At 43.4% G+C, this 25,192-nt stretch overlaps 1 protein-coding gene across 15 annotated transcripts in view; it reads left to right on the top strand.

The window, feature by feature from the left end:
- Positions 1-16,663, top strand: part of MPRIP (myosin phosphatase Rho interacting protein) — a 226,205-nt gene extending 209,542 nt beyond the window's left edge. For 10 of the 15 annotated variants that reach the window (XM_064279422.1, XM_064279423.1, XM_064279412.1 and 7 more), the window contains one exon: positions 3,111-16,663. In XM_064279422.1, the coding sequence (XP_064135492.1) occupies positions 3,111-3,182 (72 nt within the window). In that variant the 3' untranslated portion in view covers positions 3,183-16,663. The other 5 variants (XM_064279421.1, XM_064279411.1, XM_064279413.1 and 2 more) reach the window with 1 other exon arrangement.
- Positions 16,664-25,192: the final 8,529 nt, after the last annotated feature.

The following is a 25,192-nucleotide window of genomic DNA, read 5'->3' as shown; positions in this document are numbered from 1 at the left end:
CTTGTTCGGCCTCTGAGGTCTCATTCATTTGGTTACTAGGAGGTTGAGAAGAGCAGAAGGGACACCAGCACTGTCCAGACTCCCGGCATGGGGACGCTGAGGTGCCACTGAGCCAGACTGGCAGCAACAGAAGCAAGGCTCATTTGCAGCCACCTGGCCTGCACCGGCCTTCCAGAGGAGCCGTCACTCCTGAAGTGTGTTTGCTTTAGGACACACTTTGAGAAAATCCGAGTGTTTCAAACCTAGCCAGTTGGTTCAGCTTATTTATCTTTCTACAGTTCCAAGTCGCTTGTGTCCAAATATGGTTTAGGTTTGATTGAAAACGTAGTTTAGGCTTTTTTCTTTAAACATGAAAAACGTTCTGTTTATCAAAAGGAAAATGTGTTCTTTTTTGGGGATATGGTTTTCTTATTTAAGATTCTGTTTCCTATTTGGAGCTAAGCTCCGTTATCTTCAGGCGTTTCCTAAAGGGTTTGGACATGTGGGTATCTGGGATCAGTGTGGGGCGTGATGGGGACCCTCTGACCAGGCCTGTGGGTGACAGTGACGGAGGGGACAGGCTGCGCCTTGGTCAAAACAGACACGGCCGTCCCCGGGGCGGCGGGGGGGACAGTGTCAGTCCCTGCAGGGACATGGTCAAGGAGAGGTCAGAAGTGAGGAGACGGCCATGTACCCAGAAGGAGTACCTCAGCCAGCAGAGACCACCCAGGTTCTCAGGCCAGGACTGGAGGAGGGTGAGGGAGCCCAGCAGTGGCCTGAGTCAGTGTTGGGTTCGGCTGCTTTCCCAGCGTCAGGAGAAAGCACCTGGTGTGCAGGACATCCCGTTGGCCCTAGGAGAAAGCAGGACTTGTGATGTCTCAGGTGGTGGGGGACAGCTGTGGAGGGGCTGAACCCAGCCCCCTGCAACACTAGCAGACACACGTACATGGGGGATATGTTCTTTTCCCTTGTCGTATTTAGGAAACCCTCCCAAGAAAACAGGAACGAGACTACCCAGAAACGGAACATCTAATTGGTGCTTTTTGACATGGGATCTGACATATATTTATATCTTTCATTTATGATCTGTTTTTACATCCTGCCTCACTCCAAACAGGACAGAAAGTCCCAGCACCCACAAAATAAAAGCAAACTAGTTATATAAGAGCAGCATGGCTCGTTCTGGGGTTGAGAGCAGGGAGAGATTTCCCCAGGGTTCCTATAAAATGTCCATGTTTGTGGTGGGCCCTGGGAGAGGAGCCAGGCAGCCCCGGGCTCTGGTGGGAAGCAGGCACAGGGGCTTGCAGAGCGGTGGCCCTTCTCTGGGCAAGGGACAACATGTAAGGTGCTGCTTTTTACCCATGGGTGTGGCTTACAACGGGGTGGGAGACCCCTCATTGCCCGCTGGCCCTGGCCAACCCTCCCTGAACGCAGCCTGGGCTAAGACAGCAGCCATGGCCCGTGGTGCTACCCAGCGGTCCTCCTGAGCCCTCCTCTTAGAGCCCTCAAGTCCAGGGTCTCTCACATGGGATGGGACAGCTCAGCCCACCTGGGTGTCATCACATGCCCACGAAGACCCTGTTCTACCCTGGCTCCTGTAGAGAAGGAAGGGCCCTGGGCCTGCACCAGGAGAGTAAGGCCTGGACACCAGCAACACTTGGACACAAGTGGTGTGTTAAGTGAGGAATGACAGACAGTTCTGGCTTCAAACGGAAGGTGGATTTGCTACCCCTTCCTACCCACCCTCTGTGAAAGGCTTCAAAGGTAGCTGTAACAGCCCTCCTACCTGCCCCCAAAAAACGTAGCCCTAACCAACTGATTAATTTGACGTTTGTTTGGACCAGTGCGTTTCAGAATGTTTAGCAGTAGAACTCTTTGTTTCCACTCATACATGTGTATATACATATATAAATGTATGTATACACACACACACACACACACACACACACGCTGTATGTATATGTATACACATATATATTTCTACAGCATAAAAAACCAGCCGAGCTGTTCTGGATGAAGGTGGGTAGGGAGGGGGACACCTGAGCCCACCACCAGGTCCTCTGAGAAGAGCCTGGGGCCACCAGACCTCTGTTAGCACCACCTGCCCTGAAGCACCTGGTCTGACCAGGGAGCCGACTTGCCTCCAGCTGCAGCAGCCAGAACTCCTGAGGAGTCCTTCAGACCAGGCCGGTCCCACATCCCAGCATCTGATTTCCCGTGGCTCTCCTGTGCCTGCTCTAGCACACACAGGCCATGTAGGATGGCAAATCTGGGTCTGCTTTTCTGCCTGTAAAATGGGGGAGATCCTTTCAGAGGGCTGTTGTGAAGATCGAGGAAGACGACTCGGGAACAGGGCCAGTCCACACGAGGTGCTAGGACTCCATGTATTTTGTCGTTCTCTGAAAAGCGGTGTTTCTTTTCTCATCTGGAAATTAAATCTTTGAGGAAAGCCTCTAAGAGTGAGGTGGGGAGTGTTCTGTCTCCCGATTAGTAAAATGTCTTTCATCCCAGAACTTACAATTTAAATCTTCCCAAGATCCCACAGGAACAGAGCATTGGTTTTAGTCTGAAAACCTGAGTACCTATGTTGGTGTGTTCCAAAATCGCTGTGACATTTCATGCGTGTCCTCAGGGAAAGCCCAGAGGGGAGCAGGCCCTGTGGGTGCAGATCAGAGGCAGGGAGGGCGACTCAGCGGCTCTACTCTGCCCCAGCACTGGATGCTGCCATTAACAGGCACAGAGGAGCCGGAGGTGACTAAAGCCACACACAGGAGAAGAGAGATGGGCAATTTTCTGCTTAGCACGGTTTTTTTCCTTGCTGCTTATCTGAGGAACCCTAAGCTCAGAATTCAGCTTCTTAAACACATGGTCTCATCCTGCTGATTTTTTTCCTTTTTCATCCAAATAACTTTCAGACTGTGGCACATCCCACCAGTAACACCGCCTCACAGGGGCCAGTTTCCTCTTTGGCATGCCCACTAATCTGTCGGGGAGGCACCCCTCCTCCTCTGCCTTGCACCTTCCACCCTGCCAATACCATGGAAGAGCCCTGTGACCTAAAGCGGGGCAACAGGAATTTGGGCTTGGTGGCATTAAGGGTCTGCTTGTCTGTTCTCTCCCCCCCCACCCAGAGTCTGAAGGAAGGCCTGACGGTGCAAGAGCGGTTGAAGCTCTTTGAATCCAGGGACTTGAAGAAGGACTAGCTCCTCCCATCCCACCTGAACGCCCCCCAGCTCACAGCAGTCCAGCCGAGCGCTGCTCCCTGCTGCACCTGACCTTATCACTCTTGTCGTTGGCGTCACCGCTGTCTGGGGTACGGGTATATGAGGCTGCGTCACGGGCTGCTCACACCAGTCCCTGTGCGATGATTCCGACTTCCCAGTGTCTTATCAAAGCTCTTTCTCGTGGTATCAGAATTGAGTCAGTCAGCTGGGAGCCGAGCATCTGTCTTGATACCTACCCCCTTCCTTGCTGTAACCACCACACTAACTATCAGTATTAAGGCCAACAGCCTGTCGATAAGCTAGCTCCGTCTCACGCGTGCACTGGGGCCGTGGGCCATGGGTGGCTCCTGCTCTGCTCACGGCAGTGGTGTGGTGCTGGGTCCTCTGCAGCCAGGCACTCCGTGAGGTAGACTTCCTCGTGGTCACCCTCTGGCTCCAGCACAGCTGTCAGGACACTGGCCAGCCTGGGTCGCAGCACTGCAGCTCACTAGCCTACAGGGAGAAGCTAGAGGAAGAAACACAGGCCTCCCTCTGGGGGACTGACATTTGGGAGGACAGCATTTTGTATTTGTTCCACTAATGCAGCTTAGAACCATATCCCAGATAATTGGGGTAAACCTATCACAACCTGAAAACTGTTGAAAGCAACCGTTCCTAATTTTGTTTGTTTTTTTATTAAATCTTGCACAAAATACCAGGTCCCCCTCTCCTTGCTTCCTCCGACTGTTCCTTTCTTAGTCGTTAATAACCCTGGTATTTTCAGAATGACTTCATGTTGACCTGCAGCCTGGTGTTTTGAACTGTGAGTGCAAATAATGATGAGTTCCCCATAGGGAACCATTCAGAGGAAAAAGAGAACATTCGTTTTACCCTTTCTGAAAAGAAACTGTCAAGTTGCTTTTGAAAAGGTTGAGAGAACCCGTATGTTAAGTCAAGAAGACAGTAGAGAGGATGTCTGTGTATCACGGAAACTGTCCACTAGGATGTATTCATGCATCTTAACTCTGGTTTAGTTCATCTGAGCGCGATTGTTTACCTTTCAGAAAGCCTAGTTACAATAACTGTATACCAACAACTTTGCTTTTTCTAATAGTTGGAGCAAGATCTTGTAAACTTCCAGGAAGTGTCGTACAGGCCTGTTAGGTTTCTGTGTGACCTTATGGAGACCCTGAGTCCCACTAAGATGAGGAGCACAAGCACCTGCAGCCAGGTAGGCACTGGAGTCCTTCTGGTTCCCTGGCTGCACAGGCAGGGCAGTGGTCACTGCTGTGGGGCAGTCAGCATGTCGTATTCATGCTTGCAGTAGACTTATGGTCTCTGTGGTACATGGAGAAGCCCTGGTGGCACAGTGCCTAAACACTCAGCTGCTAACCGAAAGGTGGATGGTTCGAACCCACCAGCCACTCTGAGGGAAAAAGATGTGGCAGTCTGCTTCTGTAAAACTGACAGCCTTGGAAACCCTGGGGGGGCAGTTCTACTCTGTCCTATAGGGTTGCTATGAATCGGAATCAAGTCGAGGGCAATGGGTTTGGGTTGTTTGTTTTGTGGTACATGTATATTGTGGGGTAAAAATGCAAAAACAATCTTGCTCACTTTCTAGATTGTTACCTCGTTCATGCTCCTGTTGCTGGAGCATGTAAGCATTTCAAGGACTCCTCGCCTATACCCCTCACTCCTTTGCTCCTATTTTTCCATGTTTCTAAGAGCAGGAGAAAATTATCTCTTTTTAAGAATCTTCTCATCTGCAAATGGGCCAGGCCCTTTTGTGTCACTGGGAAAGGAGCCAGCAGGACTACTCAGAGCTCGCACTAGGCCATCGGCTCCCGAAGGCAATGACACAGCCACGAATGTCCTCAGACAGGCCCGGGCCCAAGGGTCAGTGGGGTGCGAGGGGACGGAAGTGCCCTCGCTGTTTCCCAGGCATCTGGCTTGCTGGGGTGCTGGAGCCTTACTGCGTGTGCCGACACACTCATCTCTGGGAACCTCAGGCCTTCCCCCCAGCAGCTCCTGCACCCACAATGCCACAGGGGGCTTCTGGGTGGAGCAGTGCTTAGACACAGGCTCCTCCTGCCTGAGGACTCCACACCCTTGGTGTTCTGAGTCCTAGCTTTTATTCTTCTCTTGCCCCTTGAGGCTAGACCGCAGGAATCCTAGGAAACCTATATGTTGAGGGCAGCATTCTGGGCTGAGAAGGCAGGAAAAGCTTGGCACCTACATGCCCCTTGTCCATAAAGGCACCCCACCTTTCACTCTGGAATGACGGGGGACTCGCGCCCCCAGGCTGGTTGAGTTTGGAGCATTCCCCAGAAAGGAGTATTAATGTGGAGCCAGTGCAAAACTGGGAGCCCCTCTCCTCTCTGAAAAGCTGCTCCTGCTCAGCCCCTAAAAAATGCTCTGAGCCCACCCTGGAGCTGGAGTATTGCTGATATTGCTTCATCAAATAGTGAGCACTCTGCAGGGTCTCCCCCAGGGACAAGAGCGGCGAAAGAGGAGAGACTGTTCACTGCAGCCCTGCGTGCGTCGCGGCACACGGTATGTACCTAGAGTGGTCCACCTGCGGTGGATGCAGAGCTGCCATTTCTTGGCGTGGGACCCTGCAGGTCATCCAGGGGGCACCATGTCCATACTGGAGAGAAGAACGAAGAGAAATGTAGGCCTACATTGGTTTCTGGATGGTACAGAAAGGTCCTGCGCAGGGGCTGAGGCCTCCCTGTAGGGTGGTGGCACAGCCATGACAGGGTCGTGTGACTATGAACCACTGACTCTCAGGCTGCCCCTTGGTACCTCTGCTCCCGCCCCGAAGCAAGCATAGGCAAGCCTTTCCCACCTCAGAGGGGAGGGAACGATGGAATGGATAGAATCTTCTCAGTTTTAATTACTGTCCTGTAAATATTTATTACTCCATTTGTAATCTGCACCACTTCACCAAACAGCATTCATAACCTGGCATGGGAACCTGTAAGTAACCCAGGCCAAATATATTAATGGAAAAACTAAATAGTTTACCTTTGTGTGACAGTTTCTGTGAGTGATACAGAAGTCACATTGTGTGTGCCTGTGCACGCTTGTGCATACGCACACACACAGCAGTCATTTCTGCTGACAAATACGTTGTGTGCTTGTGATTTCAAAACTAGCGTTCCCAGCGATGAGTGGTCTCAGCCCCTGGTGAGGTTTGGCAGAGGGGGGTTTGCCATTGGAAACTGAAGCCTCAGCCAGAAGGAGCCACCGTGAGGCCTGGAGTGCTGGAGCAGCAGTGCACAGACAGGTGGTGGAGGCAGCTTTGGGAGTGTGTGCCACAGCAAGCAAGGGCTCCATTGTCCCAGGGAGGCTCCTCTCCAGGGACCCAACAGGTGTAAAGGTGGGACAGGAGGTAGAAAGGGTCCTGCAGGCTCAGATATAGGGAGACTCAGCAAGGGGCTCTCCACACAGCAGACAGCCGGGTCCCACCACTCACCATGGGCCCAACAGCTGTTTACCAGGGAGTCTGGCTCGGACATGACTCAGGAAGACAGGGATTACAGTTTTTAAAAAACAAAATTGTTGCACCTCAGTGTGTGCCTGAGCGGAACGCCAACAGAGTAAGGCCAGCAAACAAAATTGGTGGCCGACAAACATTTTTATAGAGATGTATTACTACCATTATTTTACGACAGAGATAGAACACTAATTTTTGGCCACCTGCGAACAGCATGAGGCTGGAACGCCAACACCTGGCTTTCTTTTCACAAGGATGTCCCGTGAGGCACATGTACAGTAGAAAGTCCCTAATGGGGCACAGCCGTGTGGCACGCAACAGGACGGCCTCCTGCCTGCCTTGGGGCTGAGTCCAGCCTCTGGGCCCCTCGTGGGCTACACACAGTGGGGCCAAGCCAGGGCCTCCCAGCTCTCACCAGTTACGCCAGAAGCAGTCTCTCTGCTTAGAAAGGGTCTCTGGCCTCCCTTTACCACGTAGTAACTCCCTTTGGTTCCTGAGGCCCCCAGGGCTGGTGTGGGCACCCAGGTCCCGTTTGGCCTACTCTCCTTTGAATACAGCCTGTGGCCCCGTTTCAGGGTGGAGTATGAGAACGTACCTCTGTCCCTACCCCTCTGTGCCTGCGTGTGCACGGCTAAGCCAGCACCAGCTTTCTCACTGCTGCTCTTTTATCCAATAATTGCTCTAAGTTCTAAGATAGTTTTTTTCCCATGGAATTCAAAGACACTTTCATTTAGTGGGAAAAGAATGCAGCCCATCAAGATTTATTTTTCCTGACAGTGAAAGTTTGTTCTCCATCATCCTAAAGCACTTTAGAATTTAACACTTTATAAGACATGATTAAAAAAAAAAAAGGGAATTCACAGTGACCTGACCTCTTTATCACCAAGAAGGGGGAAAGAATTAAGTATTCTCAGAGCTTTACAAAGGACAGGGAAGTATATATTATACTTGGGAAATTAAAGCTTTTAAAAAGGTTTGGCACTTTAATTAGAAGTTAATTTCTCTGGAAGCTTTAGTCACTTAAAGTATCTCAGACCCTGAAAATCCGGGACAGTGAACGCACCGTTCCTGTGTCGTGTGAAGCAGGAAGTGTTAGCCAGGTGGATCTGACTTGCTGCTGTCCTGTGGGTGTTAGCATAGCCCAGCCAGGGCACGGGGGTGCACATCAGAGATGCCCTTCTGTTCTGGAAGCACCTGGGAAGAATGCAGCTGCGGACTTAGTCTTACTTTCAGTCAGGGTATCTGCACCGTGCTTTTTCCCTCCTTCACCTTCATAGGCTGTTCTGCCTTTTTTTTTTTTTTTTTAAGAGAAATTACTTGACTGCTCAGATAAAATACCCCTTTCCCAGTCAGCGGACACAGGAATTGCCACTGGGTTTGTCATAAACAGCCCACCTTGAAGTTTATCGCTATACAAGTGAGCTTCTCTCCTCTGGCTTTTCTATGTCACCAAACCCTCACAAACTCAGTGCACAATTGGGTTTTTGAGCCTATAAAAGGTCAAGTCTGTCAGTGTTCGCCATACAAAGTCATGAGGCATTTTGTGACACTTTTCGTTTCTCCACAGCAGGCTAAGTCAGGTCATTCTCACATCACTCTTAAAAGATGACTGCAGTGTCTGTGTACAGTTCTGTATGTTTATACACAGCATTTGGCAGCATCACAGTTGAAAGCAATAAGATCCAACTGAGGTGAGGTCTAGTAAAACCACTTGTTTTAGGGTCTTTGCTAGGAAGATGTTACGTAACTCCAACATGAAAAACTATCAATTCCTCCCAGGTTTTGTCTGCTACAGAAAGATTCCTGCTTTATTCTTTTGCCCTTTTGAAAACAATGAGTTTCAAGTATTCTTGTCTTTAAATGTCATCATTGTTTTTCCGTAAAGGGAAGAGGTCTCCCTTCTCTTAACATCTTTTAACAGAAGGCTCTCACCTGAGTAAGGAAGTTAATAGCCCAACACTAATGAACCCTCTGTATCGAGGAAGTGGCCCTTTGTTTAAACACACCTTTGGTTCACTTCTCTGGGTGTTTGCTTCTCTGTGGTTCTTATACAGTACTTTGTATATACTTAAAGCTACTACTGCTCACTCAGCGAAGCTTGCAATTTCGCTATATTTAAAGGCAGCTTTGTTTATTTTCTTCAAGATAACCTGTATATAATTCAGAGCAAGCAGTGTAAATAGTACTCAGAAGTTAACTGCAGGGATTTTTGTGACAAAGTTTGTGTGGATTTTTCTAAAATCTTATAATACAGACAGACATTCCTTTTTAAGGTAAGAAGAACCGCTTTGGGTGCAGTGTTGAACTGCACCCAGCATTCAAAGGGAATATTTTTAATGACTGTTACAACTTTTTAAATGCTTTGGTCCCTTGATAGATGGTTTTAAAGAATGTATACAGTACCTGACCCTACAGCCATGACTTATTTTTAATTGAATGAATTCTATAATAGTTCTTGGTAGATCCATTCAGAGGCCTTTAGTAAAATCACGAAAATGAAGAAAGCTGACCAATACTTCAGACAATACCTATACACAGTAACTTCAGACTGTTGTGGGGAGACTTGGTTGGAGGCACAGGACTGGACTCAGGGATCTAAGCACGTGACTGACAACGTCCAGGACTATATACGTGCTGTGTGCAAGCGCGCAGCTTCCCCAGCTCCTCGGCTGTGTCCTGTGATACCACAGAGGCCGCACAGCTTGTAACTTGTGGTATGCTCTTTTACAAAATGAATCAATGTCAAGTGTAACAAAACATTGAGTCATAACATTTTTAAGAACTGGATAACCCACAATTGTAGGACAAGCAGGGAGGGTGTTAACATTTGACGCGGGTTAAATAAACTGTTGGTCTCAAATTGTGACTGTGGTGGTGGACCCTTACCCCAACTGCAGTGTGAATTCACCCCAAGACCAGATTGTCATCAGACATGGCCACACTGCTTCGTGTCCTACTGAACCTGCCCCTGCTTTCTGGCCACATCACTCAGCTTTATGTTATAGAAAGCTAGGAACAGACTGTAAAGCACAGTAAATTCACTATTGTGTTATATCACAAAACTTCAAGTAAAATGGATTTAAAAGGATTTTAGAACTTACCTTTTAGTATTAATGACTTATCTACTGACTTATTTTTAGGATTCCAAACCAGTTAAGTGATAAGAATTCATTCATGTGCTTTGCCTAATATTTATTAAAGGTAAAATACCCCGGTAGCTCTTCAGCAATTATACTACTTAATGATTTGTCTCACAAATGTGCCCTTCCATCAGGGCAAATGCCTCAGCTCAGCCACTGAAGATAGAATTTACCTGTGCCAGCGTGTTGGTGGAGCTGATACACGAACACAGGGACGAATGGGGGTAATTGTCTCTGCTGTAACACGTCTGAAATAATTCCCAGCAACCTCTCCTGCCCAGCAGAACAAGCTTAGATACTTTAACTGGTGTTTAATTTCTGTAGTAATGCTAAATGATAAAGTTCACCAGACTCAAAATTATGTGCAGAAGGAAGCAGAGGCCCGAAGAAACCAGGCAGAGCTGAGCAGGAAGCCTCTGTCTGCACAAGGCTCCACCTCGGGCCTGACAGCCAGCTCAAGGCACTGCAGTGTCCCCGAGGACGGCCTCGCAGCAAAGCTGCTCTTTTCTTGACAGTCCAAGAAGTATAGTTTAGTTTGTTTTTTTTTTTTCGGGGGGTGGGGGGGTTGTTTTGTTTCTTTAAACATAGGTTCTGATCAACTGTCCTTCGCTGCAATTGAAGTGGTAACTTTGTTAAAATATTTATTCCTTTGTGTGACACGCTAGATTCCCGTGGATGTAGCTGATGACTTTTGTAAATATTACCTGACCTTACATGAATTACATCATAATAAACTATTTTTGCATCACCCCTTGCATGCTGTGTAATAAGGTTTTGTTTAATGCAGGGTGGGATATATGCCAAATAAGCTTTTGGGTCACAGGTCATAAATAAGTAGCCTAGAAAACCACAATGACTCTGCTTGGGTTTGTTTTTTAACTTGTATAAACTTTTTTTTTTTTTTTTTTTAAGGCTTTGGATTAGCTGTCAGCATTTTAAAATTAGGAGATTTCACATAAAAATCCAGATTTGACATGTTCACACCCATAAGTATGATTTATTTTTGAGTAGCGGAAAGATCTGGTAGCAACAATGCCCAGATGACTCACGGAGCAGCCCTCTACGGTAAGGGACGTGCGCTGCAGTTCCCTGAAGGCCTGCTCTCTGCTCCTGTCTGCAGCACCGCCTACAGCACCCTGGGCAGCAGAGTGTGGGGCCCTTGTGATAAGTTTTAAAAAGATTTGCTGCTATTTTCATGCTTTACCACAGTGGCTTTCAAACATCTGACTACAACTCAGGGTAGTATTTTACGCACAGGATCTAGTTAAGGTACAATGTCTCAGTTGAGCCAAAATGACAGTATGAAATACTAATGACGGTGATGACTTTAATGAAGGTACCATAAGCCATCCACATCTGTCCCAATTATTAATAGATGTATTTAAGTCAAAATTTTACATTTTGTTTAAGAAAGAAATGTACTTTATATCATGGCCGAAATACACATACACACACCCCAAACCAAAATTTCACAAGGTACTTACTGTACTCTATGATACACACTCTGATGTTTCTATTCTGCTTCATTTTTTTAATTCTAGTTGCTACCCAATAAATTTAAAAACTGGAATCCCCCACCCCACATTGTCGTACTTGCTACAATGAAATGTTTGTAAATGACTGTGTGGGAATCCATTTTTTTTTTTTTTTTTTCAGATAAACAGAAAAAAATTAAAGTCTGATTTAACTTAAGGAATTAAAAAACTCAGCAAAAATGCAGGCAACTACAGACACATAAAGGGTACATATAAAGTTGTAACCTTTATGTGTCTGTTTTAGTAGTTCAAGGCTGCTTCTGTTATTTTTTGCCCATTTTTTAAAAAATAAATTATTCTGGCCAAAAGTACCCACCAAAGTTAATACTTGTTGTTAGGTGCCATCTGGTCGGTTCCAATTCATAGTGACCCTAAGTACAACAGAACAAAACACTGCCCGGTCCTGCTCCATCCTCACAATCCTTGTTATGCTTAAGCCCATTGTTGTGGCCGGCCACTGTGTCAGTCCATCTCTTTGTCCCTCTTTTTCGCTGACCCTCTACCAACTATGATGTCCTACTCCAGGGATTGAGCCCTCCTGACAATATGTCCAAAGTATGTGAGACGTAGTCTCACCATCCTTGCTTCCAAGGAGCATTCTGGGCGCACTTCTTAAAAGGCAGATTTGTTCAGTCTCTTGGCAGTCCATAGTATATTCAACATTCTTCTCCAAGACCACAATTCAAAGGCATCAATTCTTCAGTCTTCCTTATTTATCATCCAACTTTCACATGCATATGAGGCTATTGAAAACACCATGGCTTGGGTCAGGCGCCCCTTAGTCTCCAAGGTGGTATTTTTGCATTTCAATAATGGACACTGGCCTAATATAATGGCATTCTGTAAGCCTTAATGCCCACTATTTTTGTAAGCTGTATACATGAAACTTAAAAAATCAATTGGCATTTGAAAAAATCTAACACCCTTTCCTAATAAACAGGAATAGAAAGGGACTTCCTCAACCTGATAAGGAGCCCTGGTGGCACAGTGGTTAAGAGTTAGCTACTATTCAAAACGTTGGCAGTTCGAATCACCAGCTGCTTCTTGGAAACCCTGTGAAGCAGTTCCGCTCTGTCCTATAGGGTTGCTATAAATTGGAATCGAAAACCCACAGCTAACATCATACTGGTGAAGAAGACTGAAAGCTTTCCCTGTAAGATGGGGAGCAAGACAGGATGCCTGCTCTCACCACTGCTATTCAACATCGTACTGGGAGTTCTAGCCAAAGCAATTTGCAAGAAAAGGCATCCAAGTCAGAAAGGAAGCAGTAAAACACTATTCACATCATGATCCTATATATCTAGAAAATCTTAAAAGAATCCACAAGAAAGCTACTAAAAAAAAAAAAACAATAGACCTAATAAATTCAGCAAAGTTGCAGGGTACATGATCGACATACAAAAATCAGTTACATTTCTTTACCCCAGCAGCGAACAATCTGAAAAGGAATTTAAGAAGTTTCTGTTTATAATAGCACATAAAAGAATGCCTAGGAATTTAACCAGGATGATCAAAGACTAGTAAATTGAAAACCATAAAAGGTGGCTGAAAGAAAGAAGACCTAAATAAGTAGAAAGGCATCCCATATTGTGTTCATTGACTGGAATACATAACATTGTTAAGATGACAGTATTCCTGAAATTGGTCTCCAAATTCAATGTAATCTCTACTAAAATCCCAGCTTCCTTTTTTGCAGAAATTGATCAACTGATCCTAAAATTCATATAGTATCCAGAATAGACCAAACAATCTTGTAAAAGAACAAAGTTGGAGGATTCATGCTACTGGGTTTCAAAGTTTACTACAAAGACTTAAGTAATCAAGACTGTGGTACTGGTATGAAGACAGACAAGACACATCAACAGAATAGAACTGAGAGTCTAGAAATAAGCCTTTCCATTAATGATTAACTGATTTTCAACAAGGGTGCCAAGACCATTCAATGGGAAAAGAAGAATCTCTTAAACAAAAGATGCTGGGCTGTCAACTGTATCTCCACATGCAAAAGGTGATGTTGAACCCCCACTTTTCACCACATGCAAAAATTAACTCAAAACTGACTAAAGACCTAAATGTAGGAGCAAAGACTATAAAACTCTTAGAAGAAAACATAGGCACAAATCTGTATGACCTTGGTTTGGCAACAGTTTCTTAGATATGACACAAAAGCATAAGCAACAGAGGAAAATAAAATAGGTATTTGGGCTACATCTAACGTGCTGCAAACAATACCATCAAGAAAGTGAAAAAAGAAGGGCAGAGCCCACATGGTGCCCTAGAGAGAAGCATCATACCATCCCTCTGCAGCAAAGACCTGAAAAACTAGAAGATACAAATGTCAATTGTAGAATCCTAAGCATCATATGAAGGAATAAAGAAATAACTGAAACACTGAATGGTAGAAGAAACTAAAGGAAAACAGAGGAGGAAGAGAGAGATGGAGTGGAGGTCCCATGTCAACGAACACAGCACAAGATTGTGAAGACAATTTCACAGAGCCCCCAACAGGAGTAAGAGCACCAGGGAACCAGACAAACATGCTTTCCTGCCTCTCATCCTTCTGCCCTGTATGCCACCTCCAGACAGGCCATGCTGAGCCACCTTAGGTAGAGAGGCACGGGCGCTGCCAGCCTGGGTCTGCCCTGCCCCACCTGCCAGTTCCTGCCACACCATTTTTCCACCTTTTTTCCTTTTCTTTCTCCCTCCCACCTAACGCATACCCCACCTCTACCTCTTCCCACCGAGCTATGACACACCGCCTTGGCTAGAGAGTCACTGGCCGTATGCCAGCCTGGGTCCACCGTGCACCCATCCAGTGGCTCCAGCTGTGCCATTTTTTCTTCTCCTCTCCTTTTCTTTCTCCCTCCCACCTAGCCTGTACCTCACCTCTACTCCTTCCTGCCAGGGCATACCACACAACCTTGACTAGAGAGACACCAGCCTGACGCAAACCTAGGCCAACCCCACCAGCTTTTACCATGCCATTATTTTCCCTTTCTTCCTTTCCTTCCTCCCTCCCACCTAGCCCCATATGCCACCTCTACTCCTTCCTGCCAGGCCCACCACCAGTAGAGAGCTACTGGCCCATCACCAGCCCAATACCCCCTTACTCCCACGTTCCAGCTCCTGCTGCACCGTATTTATTTTTTTAGTCTTCCTCTTCTTTCTCCCTCCTGCTTAGCCCCTTACCCCACCTCTATCCCTTCCCGCTGGGCCACGTCACACCACCTTGGCTAGAGAAGCACCAGCCTACTGTTAGCTCAGGTCCACCCTTCACCCCAATTAACGGCTCTGCCACACCATTTTTTTTCTCCCTCCCATGTAGCCATGTATGCCACCTCTACCCCTTCCTGCCAAGCCTCACTGCATCAACTGCAGGTAGAGAGCTACTGGTCTCCCACTGCCCCAGGTCCCACCCGCCACTCTAATAGCTGCTGAATGGAGGGACACAAACCCATAGCACTCCCCGTCCAACACCCTCGCTTATCTGGCTAGGGGCTGTGAATGCTCCCGTGCCACTGGCCCAACATCAGGAGGCAGACAGTGCCCACCCAGTCTGCCCTAATCCACCTCGCCAAACCAGTGTACAGCGAAGAGGGCACACCTTGCCTGCTGCTGCCCTGCCCACCCAGACAAGGTAGTGAGAGCTATCGTGACCACAGATGACCAAGCTGCAAAGCACACCTGGCCCACATGCCCTGACATAACAAAACAAAACAAAGAAGCTGGATAAAACAAATGAACAATCAATAAATAACACTTTAATGTCTGGGAGACAGCAAACAAAATCAAAACATATTAAAAAGTAGGACAAGATGGTTCCAGCAAGTGTCAAAAATAATCAGATGACCTTCCAGTAGAAAAGGCAGTGGAACTATCTGATATGGAATTCAAAAGACTAATAGGGCTCTCCGAAAGATTAGGAAAGAGATCAAGAAAAACATAGCTAAAATCAAGGAAAACACAGACAAAGCAATAGAAGAATTCAGAAAAATAATACAAGAACAAAACTTCAAAATAGTAATTAGAAATCATACAAATGCAGCAACTAGAAATCCAAAAGATAAACAACAAAATTTCAGAAATGGACAAATCAAAAAAAGGCTTTAGAGGCAAATTTGAAACAACAGAAGACAGAATCAGCAGATTGAAGATAAATCCATGGATGCCACTTTGTTTGAGGAAAAGTCAGAGAAAAGAATGAAGAAAACCTAAGAATTATGTGGGACACAATCAGGAGAAAAATTTGCACACAATCAGAGTTCCAGAACAGGGGGAGAAAATGGAAAACACAGGAAAGATTGCTGAAGATTTGCTGACAGAAAACTTCACAAATATCATGACAGATGAAAAACTGACCATCCAAGAAGCTCAACAAACCCCATATAGGATAGACCCCAAAAGAAAATCACCAAGACAAGTCATAATCACACTTGCCAAAACCAAAGACAAAGAAAGAATCCTGAGAGCAACTCAGGAATAAAAAAAGTCACTTACAAAGGGGAAACAATAAGATTAAGCTGTGACTACTCAGCAGAAACCAACAGGGAAGAAAGCAATGAGATGACATATACAAAACCTTGAAAAAAATACTACCAACCAAGAATAATATAACCTGCAAAACTCTCAAACACAGTGGCAAAATTTGGACATTTCCAGATGAACAGAAATTAAGGGAATTTGTAAAAACCAAACCAAACTTACAAGTAATATTAAAGGGAGTCCTTTTTTTTTTTTTCAGTTAGAGAACCAACAACAACCAGATTCTAGGACACAGGACAGCATCAGCCAGATACCAACTTAGGTAAAGAACTCTCAGTAAAAATTAAAAAAATTTTTTAAAAGCTGAAAGAAAACAAGGAAACAGAGACAATCTGTAAATGACAACAACATCAAAACAATAAAAGGGGAGAATAAACAGTGTAGGTATAGAACTTTCAAATGGAGAGGAAGTCAAGGCGATATCAAGTAATAAAAGACTGGCTCAAACTTAAGAAGAGGTGGGTAAATTTCAAGGTAACCACAAAGAAAGTTTTAACAAACCTACTCACCAGAACAAAAAAGAAAATCATAAAGTCTCAGTAAACTCAAAATCTATAATAATGAAAGAATAGAAAAGAAAATCCACAAACGAAAGGAACTCAGCAAGGAAAGTAAAAAGAACAAAGAAAATGTCAGCACCACAAGAAAAAAGCATAAAATTTGACACTAATACAGTCATACGTACTGATAATCACACTGAGTATAAATGACTTGAACACACCTGTAAGAGTGATAAAAAAAAAAAATGGATAAAAAAGCACAACCCATCAATATGCTGTCTACAAGTGACACACCTTAGACACAAAGACATAAATATATTGAAAATCAAATGAAGGAAAAAATACATCAAGCAAGCAGTAAACAGAAAAAGGCAGGAGTAGCAATACTAATCTCAAGATAAAATACACTTTAAGGCAAAATCAACTGTAAAAGACAAGGAAGGACATTAATAATGATTAAAGGGACAATCCACCAAGAAGGCATAACCTTAATAAATACATACTCACCCAACGACAGGGCTCCAAAGTACATAAACTCTAACAGCCCTGAAAAGAGAGACTGTTCCACAATAAAAGTAGAAGACTTAAACACACCCCTCTCAGTAAAGGAGAGAACATCTACAAAGAAACTCAATAAAGATACAAAAGATCTAAAGGCCAAAATCAACCAACTTGACCTCATACACAGAACACTCAACCCAACTGTAGCAAAGTACACGTTCTTTTCCAATGCACATGGAACATTCTCCAGAATAGACCACATTTTAGGCCACAAAGCAGCCCTCAAAAAAACCCAAAACATTGAGATAATACAAAGCATTCTCTCTAATTACAATGCCATAAAGTAGAAATTAATAACAGGAAAAGCAATGGAAAAAAATCATAAACTCAGAAACTGAGTAACATCTTGCTAAAAAAAAAAAACAACTGGGTAATAGAAGAAATGAAAGAGGGAATAAAAAAATTCCTAGAATTAAATAAGAATCAAAACTCATACCAGAACCTTTGGCACACACCAAAGGCTGTGCTCAGAGGTCAATTTATAGCAATAAACTCACACATCAAAAAAGAATGAGCCATACGATGAGATTCCATCTCACTCCAACAAGGCTGGCATTAATCCAAAAAACACAAAATAATAAATGTTGGAGAGGCTGTGGAGAGATTGGAACTCTTATACACTGCTGGTGGGAATGTAAAATGGTACAACCACTTGGGAAATCTATCTGGCGTTTTCTTAAAAAGTTAGAAATAGAACTACCATACAACCCAGAAATCCCACTCCTCGGAATATACCCTAGAGAAATAAGAGCCTTTACATGAACAGATATATGCACACCCATGTTTATTGCAGCTCTGTTTACAATAGCAAAAAGCTGGAAGCAACCAAGGTGTCCATCAACGGATGAATGGTTAAATAATTTATGGTATATTCACACAATGGAATACTTCACATCAATAAAGAACAGTGACGAATCTGTGAAACGTTTCATAACATGGAGGAATCTGGAAGGCATTATGCTGAGTGAAATTAGAGGCAAAAGGACAAATATTGTATAAGACCACTATTATAAGATCTTGAGAAATAGTATAAACTGAGAAGAACACATACTTCTGTGGTTACAAGGGGGGAGGGAGGGAGGGTGGAAGAGGGTTATTTACTGATTAGTTAGTAGATAAGAACTACTTTAGGTGAAGGGAAGGACAATACTCAATACACAGAAGGTCAGCTCGACTGGACTGGACCAAAAGCAAAGAAGTTTCCGGGATAAAATGAATGCTTCAAAGGTCAGTGGAGCAAGGGCAGGGGTTTGGGGACTATGGCTTAAGGGGACTTCTAAGTCAACTGGCAAAATAATTCTATTATGAAAACATTCTGCATCCCACTTTGAAGTGTGGCGTCCGGGGTCTTAAATGCTAACAAGCGGCCATCTAAGATGCATCAATGTGTCTCAACCCACCTGGATCAAAGGAGAATGAAGAACACCAAGGTCACATGATAACTATGAGCCCAAGAGACAGAAAGGGCCACATGAACCAGAGACTTACATCATCCTGAGACCAAAAGAACTAGATGGTGCCCGGCCACAACCGATGACTGCCCTGACAGGGAGCACAACAGAGAACCCCTGAGGGAGCAGGAGAACAGTGGGATGCAGACCCCAAATTCTCATAAAAAGACCAGACTTAATGGCCAGACTGAGACTAGAGGAATCCCGGCGGTCATGGTCTACAAACCTTCTGTTGGCCCGGGACAGGAACCATTCCCGAAGACAACTCATCAGACGTGGAAAGGACTGGACAATGGGTAGGAGAGAGATGCTGATGAAGAGAGAGCTACTTGTATCAGGTGGACACTTGAGACTGTGTTGGCATCTCCTGTCTGGAGGGGAGATAGGAGGGTAGAAAGGGTTAGAAACTGGCAAAATCGTCACAAAAGGAGAGACTGGAAGGAGGGAGCAGGCTGACTCATTAGGGGAAGAGTAAGTGGGAGTATGGAGTAAGGTGTATATAAGCTTATATGTGACAGACTGACTTGATTTGTAAACTTTCACTTAAAGCACAATAAAAATTATTACAAAAAAAAAAAAAAAAAAGAATGAGCCAGAATCAAAACGTTAGCCCTACAACTCAAACAAAGAGAAAGAGAACAGCAAAAGAAGCCCACAGCCTCCAGAAGAATGGAAAAAATAAAGATTATGTCAGAAAAGAAATAGAGAACAGAAAAACAAAAGAATCAACAAGACAAAAAGTTGGTTCTCGGAAAAGATCAACGAAACTGACAAATTGTTGGCCAAAATGACAAAAGAAAAAAAGGAGGGGAAGCAAATAACCCAAATCAGAAATGAGATGGGGGACATTACAACAGACCCAACTGAAATAAAAGGGATAACAGAATACTATAAAAAATTGTATTCCAACAAATTTGAGAACCTAGAGGAAATGGACAAATTTCTAGAAACACACTATCCACCTAAACTAACACAAGCTGAGATAGAAAATCTGAATAGACCCATAACAAGATCAGAGACTGAAGAGGTTAAAAAAAAGAAAACTCCCAACAACAACAAAAAAGGCCTGGCGCAGACGACTTCAATGGAGAACTCTACTAAACATTCAGAGAAGAGCTCACACCAGTACTAGTCAAACTATTCAGAGCATAGAAGAGGAAAGAATACTCTCAAATTCATTCTATGAAGCCAGCATAACCCTGATACCAAAGCCAGGCAAAAAAAAGGCACTACAAAAAAAGAAAATTACAGACCAATATCTCTCATGACTATAGATGCAAAAATTCTCAAAATTCTAGCCAATAGAATCCAGCATCATATCAAAAAAAAAAAAAGTAACATACCACAACAAAGTGGGATTCATACTAGGTATGCAAGGATGGTTCAACATTAGAAAATCAATCAACATAATCCACCACATAAATAAAACAAAAGAATCACATGATCATCTCAACTGATGCAGAAAAGGCATTTGATAAAGTCCAACACCCATCCCTGATAAAAACTCTCAATAAAATAGGAATAGAAGGCAAATTCTCAACATAGTAAAGCGCATCTATACAAAACCAACAGCCAACATCATTCTCAACAGAGAGAGGCTGAAAGCATTCCCCCTGAAAATGGGAACAAGAAAAGGATGCCCTTTATCACCACTCCTATTTAACACTGTGCTGGAAGTCTTTGCTAGAGCAAGAAGGCAAAAAAAAAAAAAAAAAAGAAATAAGGGGCATCCAAATTGGAAAGGAAACAGTGTAACTATCCCTATTCACAGATGATGTAATCCTATACATACAGAAGTCCAAAGACTGCACAACAAAACTACTGGAACTAATAGAAAGATTCAGCAGAATAGCAGGATATACGATCAACATACAAAAATCAGTTGGATTCCTATACACCAACAAAGAAGATCAGGAAAACAAAACCGTTTATAATAGCCCCTAAAAAGATAAAATACTTAGGAATAAATCTACCCAGGGACGTAAAAGACCTATACAAAGAAAACTACAAAACACTATTGCAAGAAACCAAGAGAGCTATATAAATGGAAAAACGTACCATGCTCAAGGATAGAAGACTCGACATTGTGAAAATGTCAATCCTACCCAAAGAAATCTATAGATATAATGCAATCCTGATCCAAATACCAGAAGGATTCTTTAACGAGATGGAAAAACTAATCACCAACTTTATGTGAAAAGAAAAGAGGCCCTGGATAAGGAAAGCATTACTGAAGAAAAACAACAAAGTAGGAGACCTCACAGTACCTGATCTTAGAACCTACTATACAGCCATGGTAGTCAAAACAGCCTGGTGCAGGTACAATGACAGAAACATTGACCAATGGAACGGAACTGAGAACCCAGATGCAAATCCATCCACTTATGGTCAGCTGGGAAACCCTGGTGGTGTAGTGGTTAAGTGCTATGGCTGCTAACCAAAAGGTTGGCAGTTCGAATCCGTCAGGCGCTCCTTGGAAACTCTATGGGGCAGTTCTACTCTGTCCTATAGGGTCGCTGTGAGTTGGAATCGACTCAATGGCAACGGGTTTTTGGTATGGTTAGCCGATCATTGACAAAGGACCCCAAGTAAATTAAATGGGGAAAAGACGGTCTTTTTAACAAATGATGCTGGCAAAACTGGATGTCTCTCTGTAAAAAAATGAAACAAGACCTATACCTCACGCCATACACAAAAACTAACTCCAAATGAATCAAAGACCTAAATACAAAACCTAAAATGATATAAAGATCCTGGAAGAAAAAATAGGAACAACACTAGGGGCCCTAATACATGGCATAAATACAATACAAACCATAACTAACAATGCACAAACATCAGAAGATAAACTAGATAACTGGGAGCTCCTAAAAATTAAAAACTTGTGCTCATCAAAAGACTTCACCAAAATAGTTAAAAGAGAACCTACAGACTGGGAAAAGAAAATTTGGCTGTGACATATCCGACAAGGGTCTAATCTCTCAAATCTATAGAATACTTCAATACCTCAACAACAGAAAGATAAATAACCCAATTAAAAAATGGGAAAGGATATGAACAGACACTTCACCAAAGAAGACATTCAGGCTGCTAACAGACACATGAGGAAATGCTTGTGATCCCTGGCCATTAAAAAAAAAAAAAACCATTGCTGTCAAGTCAATTCTGATTCATAGCAACCCTACAGGACAGAGTAGACCTACCCCATAGGGTTTCCAAGGAGCAGCTGGTAGATTCGAACTGCCTATCTTTTGATTAGGACCCTGAGGTCTTAACCACTGCACCACCAGGGCCCTCCTTGGTCACTCGAAGGGTCACTATGAGTCAGAATCTACTTAACAGCAATGGGTTTTCATTAGCCATTAGAGAAATGCAAATTTACAATGAAATACCATCTCACCCCAACATTACTGGTACGAATCCAAAAACAGAAAACAACAAATGTTGGCGAGGTTGTGGGAAAACTGGAACTCTTATGCATTGCTGGTGGGAATGTAAAATGGTACAACCACTATGGAAAACAATATGGTGCCTTCTTAAAAAGCTAGAAATAGAAATACCATACAATCCAGCAATCCCACTCCTAGGAATATACCCTAGAGAAATAAGAACCTTCATGCGAATAGACATATGCACACCCCTGTTCACTGCAGCATAATTTACAATAGCAAAAAGATGAAAGCAACTTAAGCGCCCATCAACAAATGGAGAAATTATAATACATACACACAATGGAATACTACACAATGATAAAGAACAACAATGAATCAGGGAAACATCTCACAACATGGCTGAATCTGGAGGGCATTATGCTGAGTGAAATAAGTCAAGCACAAAAGGACAAATATTGCATGAAAACACTATTATAAAATCCTAAGAAAAGGTTTACACACAGAAAAAAAACAGTCTTTGATGGTTACAAGGGGGAGGGTGAGAGGTGAAATCACTAAGTAGATAGTAGACAAGCGTTAACTTTGGTGACGTGAAAGACAACACACAGTATAGGGAAGTCGGCACAACTTGACCAAGGCAAAGACATAGAAGCTTCCTAGACACAAACATCTTGAGGGTCCAAGTTACTGGGGCTGACAGCTGGGGATCATGTCTTGGTGGACATCTAGGTCAACTGGCATAACATGGTCCATAAAGAAAATGTTCTACATCCAACTATGGTGATGAGTGTCTGGGGTCTTAAAATCTTGCAAGTGGCCTTCTAAGATATATCTATTGGTCCCAGACAGTTGGGAGCAAAGGAGAATGAAGAAAACCAAAGACACAAGGAAAATATTAGTCCAAAGGACTAACAGACCACATGAACCACAGCCTCCACCAGCCTGACCCCGGAAGAACTAGCCCAGGTACCACCACCTACCACTCTGACAGGGATCGCAATAGAGTATCTTGGGCGGAGTCAGAGAAAAATGCAGAACAAAATTCAAATTCACAAAAAAAGACCAGACTTACTGGTCTGACAATGACTGAAGGAACCCCTGAGATGATGACCCCCCCGACACCCTGCTAACTCAGAACTGAAGCCACTCCCAAAGCCCACTTTTCAGCCATAGATAGGCTTATAAAACAACAACACACTTGAGGAACATGGTTCTTACTTCAATCAAGTATACTAGGCCAAATGTGTAACACCTACCCAAAAGCAAAGATGAGAAGGCAGGAAGGCACAGGAAAACTGAAAGAATGGACACTGAGAACCCAGAGTGGAAAGGGAAAGGAGGAGAGTGCTGAACATTGTAGGGATTGCAATTAATGTCAAAAACAATTTGTGTATAAATTTGTTAATGAAAAATTAATTCATGCTGTAAACTTCCACCTGAAATACAATTAAAAAAAAAAAAAGAACCTGAATCAAGTGCAGAGTTATTTATTGCTATTAAGATGGTAGTTTTGGAGCGTTAATATGACTGCTCTGTTGAATTTGAAGTAAATTAAAGATAAATTAATTTTGACTAAACAACAACAAAAAAAAACCACTACCTTCGAGTCGATTCCGACTCATAATGACCCTATAGGACAGAGTAGAACTGCCCCACAGAGTTTCCAAGGAGTGCCTGGCATATTTGAACTGCCAACCTCTTGGTTAGCAGCCGTAGCACTTAACCACTACGCCACCAGGGTTTCCTACTAATTTTGACTACAACTGTAAAAATAGAAAGTGAAAAGATAACCCAATGAATGAGAGAAAATATTTGCAAGCTGAATCTCTGATAAGGGACATGCCCAAAATATACAAACAACTCTTGCTACTCAATAACAAAAAGACAACTAAATTTAAAAATGGGGAAAAGACTTGAACAGACATTTCTCCAAAGAAAATACACAGATGGCCAAAAAGCACAAGAAAAGATGATCAATGTGATTAGTGATTGGAAAATGCATATCAAAACCACAATAAGTTACCATTTTATACCTAGGAGGATGGTGTCTTAGTCATCTAGTGCTGCTATAACAGAAATACACAAGTGGATGGCTTTAACAAAGAGAAATTTATTCTCTCATAGTGCAGTAGCTACAAGTCCAAATTCAGGGCACTGGCTCCAGGGGAAGGCTTTCTCTGTCGGCTCTGCAGGAAGGTCCTTGTCTTAAGTCTTCCCTTGGTCTGGGAGCATCTCAGCACAGGAACCTCAGGTCCAAAGGACACACTCTGCCCCGGCACTGCTTTCTTGGTGGCGTGAGGTCCCCCCTGTCTGTCTGCTGGCTTCTCTCTTTTATATCTCAAAGAGATTGGCTTAAAAAAAAAAAAAAAAATCTTGTATATCCCATCAATATAACTGCCACTAATCCACCTCATTTCATTATAGTGATAGGATTTACAACACATAGGGAAGTCACATAAAATAATGGACAATCACACAATACTGGGTCTTATAGCCTAGCTAAGTCGACAGATATTTTGGGGAGACACAATTCAATCCATGACAGAAAGTCAGATAATGTTGACAAGGATGTGGAGAGATCAGAACCCTCCTACACAGCCGGTAGGAATGTAAAGTTGTGCATATGCTTTGGAAAAAAGTCTGGCAGTTCCTCAAATGGTTAAACATGGAGTTACCATATGACCCAATAATATATTCAAAATAAATGAAAACAAGCCCACACGAAAGTATACACAGATGGTAATACCAGTATTCATAATAGCAAAAAGGTGGAAACCTGTGAACGAATAAACAAAATGTGGTCTGTCTATACAATGGAGTATTATTTGGCCATAAAAAGAAACGAAGTATTGATACATGCTACGACATGGATAATGCTTGAAAACATTATGCTAATTGAAAGAAGACAGATACAAAAGGTCATATATTGTATGATTCCATTTATAAGAAATGTCCACAACGGGCAAACCCACAAAGACAAACAGTAAACTGGTGTTTTCCAGGAGCTGGGGGAAGGAGGAAATGGGGAGTGACTGCTAATGAGTATAGGATTTCTTTCTGGGGTGATAAAAATCCTCTGGAATTAGTGGTGATGGCTACACAACTCTGTAGAATATACTAAAAACAATGAATTGTTTACTTTATAAAGGTGAATCGTGTACTCTGTGAATCTCAATAAGGCTGTTATATATATTTTTTTAATCAGTTGCTTTAAAAACCAACTCAATAGAAAAAGGAGGGGCAAAATGGCAGCATAAGCAGTTCCACTTTATCTGTTTCCAACAGAAATACACACACACACAAAAGCAGAAACTGGCAAAATCAACCTTATCAGAATTCTGGAAACTGTTGAAGAAAATGCAAGGAAAATACAATGTCAAACCGTACAAA

Source organism: Loxodonta africana, chromosome 2, assembly GCF_030014295.1.
Source record: "Loxodonta africana isolate mLoxAfr1 chromosome 2, mLoxAfr1.hap2, whole genome shotgun sequence".
Lineage (NCBI taxonomy): Eukaryota > Metazoa > Chordata > Mammalia > Proboscidea > Elephantidae > Loxodonta > Loxodonta africana.
This window is presented reverse-complemented; position numbering and strand designations above follow the sequence as displayed.